The sequence below is a fragment of the Arachis hypogaea genome, chromosome 6 (assembly GCF_003086295.3).
Source record: "Arachis hypogaea cultivar Tifrunner chromosome 6, arahy.Tifrunner.gnm2.J5K5, whole genome shotgun sequence".
NCBI classification, from domain to species: Eukaryota; Viridiplantae; Streptophyta; class Magnoliopsida; order Fabales; family Fabaceae; genus Arachis; species Arachis hypogaea.
In genome coordinates, this window is record NC_092041.1 from 46,988,602 (window position 1) to 46,998,251 (window position 9,650).

General features: G+C 32.8%; 1 protein-coding gene across 2 annotated transcripts; it reads left to right on the top strand.

Moving 5' to 3' along the window:
- The first annotated feature begins 2,924 nt into the window (after positions 1-2,924).
- LOC112696583 (phosphatidylinositol 4-phosphate 5-kinase 9) lies at positions 2,925-9,211 on the top strand. 2 transcript variants are annotated; one of them, XM_025749403.3, is made up of 9 exons: positions 2,925-3,184; positions 3,636-4,952; positions 5,645-5,812; positions 6,099-6,264; positions 6,751-6,861; positions 7,112-7,299; positions 7,646-7,803; positions 8,351-8,516; positions 8,740-9,211. In XM_025749403.3, the coding sequence occupies exons 2-9, from the start codon at positions 3,736-3,738 to the stop codon at positions 9,014-9,016; spliced, it is 2,451 nt and encodes an 816-aa protein (XP_025605188.1). In that variant the 5' UTR covers positions 2,925-3,184; positions 3,636-3,735; the 3' UTR covers positions 9,017-9,211. The 2 variants fall into 2 exon arrangements, with proteins under 2 accessions (XP_025605188.1, XP_025605189.1); XM_025749404.3 differs by having other exon boundaries at positions 3,158-3,296.
- The last annotated feature ends 439 nt before the right edge of the window (positions 9,212-9,650 follow it).

The window sequence follows — 9,650 nt, forward strand, 5'->3', positions numbered from 1 at the left end:
CGCAATGACTTGGAACGACATGAGAATTAGTTCTACGAGATCCAATAGCTTCGAACACAGCTTTAATCGAAGCTTCCAGAGACTCCCGCTCGCTCGCCTTCCAGATATCCCCACCCAGTGCCACCGCGTCCGCGCTGACACCTTGCTCTGAGTGCTTCAAGCCACTGGAGCAAAAGCAAAACCAAAACCAGCGATAGAACCCGCCATAGAAGACAATGCATAAGCAGAGGATCTAAGCATTACCTCAACAAAGGAGACAATGACGGCAATAGCGGCAAAGATATGAATGGCGGTGGCGGTGGCGATGACATTGAAATTTTAGGGTTTTAGAAAGATTTCACCCTCCGTCGTCCTCTCTCTCGAAGCCTTGTTATGATAATTTTTTTTGTATGGGTTGAGTAAATATTTGTTTGGGTTCAATTGTTTTATAATTGATTGGATTAAGAGTAGTGAGAGTTTTTGTTAATTATTTAAGGAGTTTTATAATTTATCACAAATAAAATATATTATGAAAGTTTTTAGTAACTCATTAAAAAAGTATCACAAACAAATAAAAAATTTGTAATGTTAAATATTTAAAATTATATATTAAATTTTAAACAAATTTTCAAAAAATTTAAAATTTAAGTTTACCGTTCGATTTATCGGGAGAAAACCGACGGGAAAAATTACCAATGAAAAATTTTCGACAGTAATTAGTGGCGACGAAAAAATCTGCCGGTAAATAATTACTGGCAAAATTTATTCCGTCGGACTTATTTCGATGGTAAATATATTACTGGCTATTTTTTTAGTAAATCCATCGATAAATTCGACGACAATTAGCATTTTTCTTATAGTGTATGCTACTTTAAAAAACTAATTAACATAAAAAATCTTGGAAATAATTTAATGAATTTTGATGATTTTAATAAATTTTAGAAAATTATTAATTGTTCCGTTTTAAATTTATATGTTTATAAACTCATATTTTTTTAAAAATTTTAACTAAAATATAAATTTTGAATTTCTATTGTTGTTGATATTGTTTAAATCTAATTGAGAGCTTTTTTACTACCGATTCCCTATATGTCCGTAGGCCAAGTTGATAAGTATTGTATTTTTGGGTAATAATACATTTACCGATGACATGTGGAATATATGTTTCTTAGGATGTCATCTCTCAACAAAAATAAACAGGAGCGAATAGTCTAAGTGAAAATTTTTAGTTCGCGCAACGTTAGTAAAAATAGTCTCCTTTACATATGCAACAAGAGATCAAACGACTTTTTTACTGGGTCTTTTTTTTAAAAAAAAAAGACCCTTTAACTTTGTACAATTATAAAAATAAGTACAATTTATAACCAAACACTATCCTAAATTTTTTTATTTTAAACTAAAATGAAAGATACCCAATCAATTTTAAAACCTAATATTTCTACTATCAATTCCATAATAAAAGATTTGTAAACAAAACCTAAAATCAAATTGATCTAATTTTAATTTTAAAATAAAAATAAAAGATTAGTCAGGAGAACCTAAAACCTAATTTTTTAATTTAAATTTAAATAAAGTATTAATTCTAAACTCTAAATTCTAATTTTATTATATATTCCTTATCTATATTCAAATAATACAACATATTTATGATTAAAAATATATTTATTAACCAAGTTAGGTTGATCTAGTGGATAACTCACTAATTGATCACTTAGATAAAGACATTTAAAACATCTATTTTTAAAGATGTTTTATAGTAATTAAAATTCAATATATATAATTGATTAAATCGTGTTATTTTTGTCAAAATTAGATCAGACAAATTGATTTGACCAAAAATAGATGATTTAAATCTTAAACCGGTCTAAATTACGATTTTTTTAATAAAAAATAACTATAATATCCTTATTATAAAAAATGACAAAATACTCTTATTATATATATTAATTTTAAGAACCTAAATCCTAACCATTCTCTTCTCTCTAAGCCATCAAGAGGTTAAGATTTAGCGTTTTCAATATATATATATATATATATATATATATATATATATATATATATATATATATAATACAGTTTAATTAATTACATAGGTTAAATTTTAATTATTAAAAAATATCTTTAAAAAAATATTTTAAACGTCTTTATCTGAGTGGCTCCTTTTGTATAAACAAGTATGGAAAATTCAAATTTAATCTTATACTTACAATAATTTATTGGCCAATAACAAATTTTTAAATGAAATTCCAATTCACAATAAACTATCATCATTCAAATGTTCTGGTTATATATTTGTTCTTATTCAATTAATTAATGTTAATACTGTGCATTATTAGTTCATTCTTACTCCTTTTCTTTTCTTTTCTTTTCTTTTTCTTTGTCGTTTTACTTTTTTATCCTTTCAGCTACTTTCACTTTCTACTCAAGTAAAATATTTACCAAACATAAAAATAACAATACTGTTAAATAGCTTTTGAGACTTTCTTCCACTATTTCTCATGCAGCACATGCAAAATTGCTTTCTTCTTTGATTTCGCAGTCAAGAACAACGAATTTGTTACGTACTAGGCAAAAATGTAAATACTAATACATTTATTTAAATAATTTAATTTTGATGTACTATCACATGATAAAATAATTTTATACGAATATCTAATTATATAATATCACCTCATCAAAAGTAATTACTATTTTTATTGAATGGTTATCTAAAAGAACAGATGTGATTATATTACTGTATAAAATATTTTACACGTATCAAATATTTAAAATGAAACTCTATTCAAAATAGTCTCCCTTCTTCACCTAAAACCCTCAAGAGTTCGAGTTTCACTCCTTAACTTTGAAAAAATAAATTTATTTATTTATTTATTTAAGAAAGCCCAAAAAATTTAGTTTGGAGTATATATTTAAGAAAGAAAATTTAAATTTTGTCATTTCTTTTTATTGTACAAAAGCTTAATAACAACAATAATGTTGTCGCCATAAAAATGTTGGTGTTGGTGTAATAATCTTCCTTCTTAATAAACAAAGATATAAATGAAAAGAAAGAGGAGATAGATTAAGATTAGTAATTAAGCTCTTAATCTTTGGGTGTTTATGGTTGTGAACAAAGGCCACAATTTCACGGTTGAAAGTTGAAACTTTTTCGCAATCTTCAACATCAATTTTAACGTTTTTCATTCTCATTCATTCAAGTTTCAGGGTTCTCTTCTCTCTTCTCTCTTGCTTCCTCCACTGTGTTGAACTTTTTCTTTTCCATTTATGGCTACCATTTCCGTTCACGAATCATGTTTGACTATGTTATGATCAATTATGTAACCGCCTTTTTCTTATTTCAACTTTCTAAATATTCCAATACAAAATCTGTCTTTTCTGATATATACTGCTTTATTTGTCCTTTCCATTTTCTGAAATGAACAAAATGCAGACCTTCCATTATGAGAAAATCCGTTCTAACTTTCTTTCTTATATAATATGTTATGTATTCTTTGGAGTTGTGGTCTGTCCTTTATTTTTCTTTTAAAACTTTGTTTTTATAAAATCTAACAAGCTATTGGATTTCTAGGCAATCTCTGTGTCTTCTTAGTTGAGTAGTAAAATATTTTTAATTACTTGATGTAATTTTTTTTCTGGCTCCTCTTCTTCTGTTTCAGACTTTCAAGGCAAGTTATGCAACTATTCTTATATTTTAGCTGTTGAGGTATTGGGATACTTTTAATTTCTGCAAGGAAATCTTCCTTTCGGTCATTATGCATGTCTGGCCCTGTGGCCATAGTTGCTGATCATTTGGATGGAGGAGCAGTTTCTTGTGCTGACAGAACCAAATCTCTTGATGCCATTTCCGAATCGGATCACTTATCTATATGGACGAATGGTGAAGCTGATCATTCCTCTGAAATCGTTGGGTTTCGAGTTGGAGAACTCTTGCTTCCTAATGGAGAAACATATTGTGGTTCACTTCTTGGCAATATGCCCGAGGGCCATGGTGTGTATGTCTGGTCCGATGGATGCGTCTACGAGGGCGAATGGAGACGGGGTATGAGAAATGGTATTGGGAAAATTAGATGGCCTTCTGGAGCAGTGTATGAGGGTGAATTCTCTGGTGGATATGTCCATGGTACCGGAACATATATTGGTTCGGATAAGTTGACCTATAAAGGGCGGTGGAGATTGAATCTTAAGCACGGTCTTGGTTACCAAGTTTATCCGGATGGAGATATCTTTGAAGGCTCTTGGATAAGAGGAACACCAGAGGGGCCTGGGAAGTATACATGGGCAAATGGGAATGTATATTTGGGGAATATGAAAGGCGGGACGATGTTGGGGAAAGGTACTCTAACATGGATAACCGGGGATTCATTTGAAGGAAATTGGTTGAATGGCATGATGCATGGGTTTGGAGTATACACCTGGAGTGATGGAGGCTGCTATGTTGGGACTTGGTCACTCGGTCTAAAAGATGGTAAAGGAACTTTTTATCCTAAAGGCAGCGGTCTTCCATCCGTACAAGAAATCTACCTCAAAGCTTTGCGGAAAAGAGGGCTTTTGCCGGATTTGAGAAAGCAGAGCCAGGTTGGAGATGTCAAGCTTCGTGAGAATCAGAGATCCAGTCGTGTTTCGCCTCATAAACTTGCAAAGGGAAACCTGTTAAATCTGGACCAGTCTAGTAGAACAAATGTTTCTCTTGAAAGGCGTTGGAGTCTTGAGGTATCAATTGAGAAAGTGATTGGACATGATTCTGCATTCGATATAAACAAAGAGGTTAATTCGAAGATCCCAATCTTGGAACGAGAGTACATGCAAGGCGTATTAATAAGTGAAGTAGTGTTGAATGATATGTTTACATCCATGTCTAGAAGGGCTAGGCGTCGACAAAGAAAGTTTGCAAGAGAGATAAAAAGACCTGGTGAAGCAATCATCAAAGGTCACAGGAGTTATGATCTGATGCTCAGTCTGCAACTTGGAATAAGGTATAACTAACCATTTTAACTTTTAGCAAACTCAATCTTCTTTATTAGTTATCATTTGTTGCAAGTGATAATTCTATTGGATCAAGCTCCTCTAAAATTTGGAGATTGGTAAAGTGAGAAAATAAGTGTCTAATCAAATTAAGATAGTAAGTCTCACAAATGATTGAAGTTATAAATTCAATACTGATTAACCCCCCTTACTTTACCACTTTATCAATTTCTTCACTTTACAAGATCTTTTTCCAATTCTATTGTTCTTTCTTTTCTCCGCTCGGATCTGTGTGCTTTTATTTCTATATTCTAATGGACATGGTAACATTTTCTAGAGGAAACCACCTTCAAAGGCCATAATAAAGTTATAGAGTTAGGATTATGACATGATTGATGGTTCTAATAATTAAGGACATTTATGTTCCTTGTTCCCTTATTTGAAATTCCTTTTGTTCTTCTTTGGATCACATATTAGAGCATAGAGGTCTAACGTGTATGGCACCAATAGTCATATGAGAGGAATTACATGACTGCTATAAGATGTTTCATCTTCAATGAACAAATGCCTCATGATTTTATTTCATAAATTTTACAGTGGGACTAAGATAACTTGTTTCTTAATGCACCTGAAGTTTGAAGTTAAATATACTTCTGCATATATTTTCCTTAATATTTTTAAGCAAAATTTTCAATATGGCTAGGTATACTGTGGGCAAGATTACGCCTGTAAAGAGTAGAGAAGTGCGAGCATCGGATTTTGGTAGCAAAGCAAGCTTTTGGATGAATTTCCCAAAAGAAGGTTCTCAATTAACCCCTCCGCATCAGTCAGATGATTTTAGATGGAAAGATTACTGCCCAATGGTGTTTAGGTTAGTGATTTATGCTCATTTTGGTATCAATTTCTTTCATATGGTCTGTGTTCATATGTTGACTTGTGATGCATGTAAATTTATCCTAGTTGTTTCAAGTTTCTCTGGCTCTATAATTAAGTAGTTGTTTCTGGTTTCTTGTATATCCAGAAAACTATAAGATATAGTATTCATTGCTTGAGTAAATCGTCCCTTGTTATGGATAATTGAGTACATCAATCATTTATGTACCGTAGTCCTTCCATTTTCATTTGGCATTCCTCTATCTTGTTTCCAATTTTCACAGAAATTTAAGAGAGTTGTTCAAGATTGATGCTGCTGATTACATGATGTCCATCTGTGGAAATGATGCTCTGAGGGAACTATCTTCTCCGGGGAAAAGTGGTAGTGTCTTTTTCCTATCTCAGGATGATCGTTTCATGATCAAGACGCTGCGGAGATCTGAAGTCAAGGTGCGTTCGTATACTTGTTTCGATTTTGACGTAGAGTCGCTGACTGATGCTAATGTATGCGTCTAATTGTAGATTCAGTGGAATTGCATAAAAATGAAGCCAACAACTCCTTTATAGATAGATATTCAGGATGCAATTTTACTACAATAATAATAATAAAGATAACTAATTTTAATTAACTTTTCTTCTCTCTGATAATGGTTTTACACCAGAGACTTTATTTCCTTCAATATTGGTCAAAGGATGTTTTTTATTTCATCATATAAGACTTAGAAGCGCATTAGAAGCAAGGATTTTGAAAGCAATTGCTAGTTAGTATAGCCACGGACTCTAAAAGCGAAATATCTATTGGTATGCCGAACCTTACAATAACAGAGATTAACAAAATAAATAAATAGAATTCTCTCTATTCACAAAATATTAGGAAATTCTGGTATTTTTCTTATACTTGAACAACTTGATGTATAAATGTTTATTGACATGTAGGTTCTTCTAAGAATGCTTCCAGACTATCATCATCATGTGAAGTCATATGAAAATACACTCATTACAAAATTTTTTGGCCTGCACAGAATTAAACCTTCAAGTGGTCAAAAGGTAATGCGCATATTATATTACTACATGTTTCTGTGATTTAATATTTTTCTGTTTCAATCAAGGAAGGCTTGGATTGCACCTTAATTCTCAATTCGAAATATCAAGTGCGAGAAACTAAGAATTTTCACTAAGCAAATTTATAAAATATTTGAGTCTTTTCATAGCTTAGATCTTTCATACAGAATGACTTAATAGCATTGCTTTCTCAAAAGTGGCGGCTAATGTTAGCATATAATTTGGTCTCTTGCAGTTTCGCTTTGTTGTAATGGGAAATATGTTCTGCACAGAATTAAGGATTCATAGGAGATTTGATTTGAAAGGTTCTTCCCTTGGACGGTCATCAGACAAGATAGAAATTGATGAGAATACCACTCTTAAAGATTTAGATTTGAACTACTGCTTCTACTTGGAACCATCTTGGAGGGAGTCTTTACTAAAGTAAGTGATAGTAATGTTTTGATGAGCTTTGTGGGAGACCCGATATTTTATAATTCATAGTTCTGTATGCTAACAGAATCGGCATGATATTCCTGCTTATTAAGTACTTTTTTTCTCGGGTAATGCTATAGTAAAAAGTGAAATCTTGTGAAGAGTAAAGATTTCTTTTTTTAGTAAAAAAGACAACCAAAAAAAATTGTCATATACAATGTATATGTTTTTTCTAAATTTAGTAAAAATCTTCACTTTTCACCCAATTCTACTACTGTTCACCAAAGAAATTTCCCCTTTTTCTCTAAAGCACTGCAAATATTGAATTTTTCCTTTTACTTGTACATTTGTGCAGGCAGATTGAAATAGACAGCAGGTTTTTGGAAGCACAGCACATTATGGATTACAGCCTCCTTCTAGGGGTTCATTATCGAGCTCCCGAGCAGCTGCGCCCACTCACGTCATACAGCCACCGGATGAGTGTGGACGGATTGTCAATGCTTGCGGAGGAAGGTAGGCAGTGGATTTTGCTTGGTAAAGCTATTATTGGTTTGTAGTTGGGCGAGATATGTGATTGATGCTTATTTCTGCCAACCTTGTGTGCATGCATGCAACTCATTACTCGGACTATATAGACAAGAAGATACTATTCATACACCAAACATTCTTGATACCCATATAAAAATACAGTTGTTCAGATTAATTGTGTATTTAAACTATTTTTTAATTAACAAAACAATGAACACGGTTTGGTTGTTAAGAAAATACCGGTGTCCAGGGTGTAGACGTAGCGGGATTGGATAGATAATATCACCCCCCCTGCTCAAACCAGATCAGCAAATTATATAGGTCCTGCAATTTAGGTTGTCAACTAGTCAAGAAACTTGAGTCTGAGAAATAAGACAGTGAACCTTTACCTCAAGTAGTGATACAAGAATACAGTTTTTATACATTGAATTACTTATATATTTCTCCTATCTTACTTATGTTATCCCCTTTTCTAGTAGAACTATAAAAATGGAACTGATTAATTTAAAACTTGGCGACAATCCTCTGTCAGACGCTTTGGAGGACGAAGTATATAACTATCCACAAGGCCTTGTTCTTGTTCCTCGAGGATCAGATCATGACAGCGTCGTTGTAGGCTCGCACATTAGAGGTAGCAGGTTAAGAGCTTCATCTGCTAATGATGAGGAGGTAGATCTTCTTCTACCTGGTACAGCAAGGTACACATTTTCTTAACGATTTTTATTATCGGATCAATTATTTATAAGCTAAAGTCGATCAAAGTGCCCATGATGATGCATGAAATAATTGCATGTATGAACTTGACTGAATTCTTGTAATTCTCTTCCAAATCCAGTCTTATGAGTTATTACTGTTACTCCCTTTACACCATAATCCCGCATACTGAGGCTTTTTACTTTGTTATAACTTCTTGTTAAGCAGGCTCCAAATCCAGCTTGGTGTGAACATGCCCTCGAGGGCAGAGCAGATTCCAGGAAAACAGGACAAACAAATGTTCCATGAGGTATATGACGTTGTACTGTACCTCGGTATCATCGACATACTGCAAGACTACAACATGACTAAGAAGATTGAACATGCCTATAAATCTCTTCAGTTTGATTCATTATCTATCTCGGCCGTCGACCCTACATTCTACTCGCGTCGCTTCCTGGAATTTATTCAGAAAGTGTTCCCGCAAAACTCGGTTTCAGGTTAAAAGCTTTTGAGATTAAACTCAAATTCAGAAGTGTGAACATTATCACCCTTTATTCAGTAGGTGGCAAGTAAGTGTCATCATAATCTGGTATTGTAATCTGTATATGATCTAAGGTAGACTACGTCAAATCATTGCTTTTGGATGTTTAATCATTAAAGGTGGGTGATATAAAGTTAGAGAAATGTTAGAGGACCATTAAAATATGGAAAAGTATAAGGAACCAAAAGCTTATAAATCTTTTAAAATTATATTAATTTATATTAATAATTAATTAATTTTAAATCTTTTAAATTTAAAATTTAAAAAATTTTAAATTGATTAAAAAAACCTAATTAAAACCTATAAAAATCTTCATCTTTTCCCTCACATTAACCTATCCACCTCCAACAATCACACACATAGACCCCTCTCTCTCACCGTCAGACCCTCTCCGTCTCTCCACCGTGATCCACTCCTCTTCTATCACCGACATCTGGCTCGTCGAATTCGCCACCGTAAGGAGATGTTGTGGAACGTAAGGAATGGATAATCATGGTAGAAGAGTGTGATTTTTAGATATATCATATGACGTAGCATGGATACTATTGATGGTTATTGCTGAAGGGAGACTGTGGCGTTCAAGGTTTTATGTGAA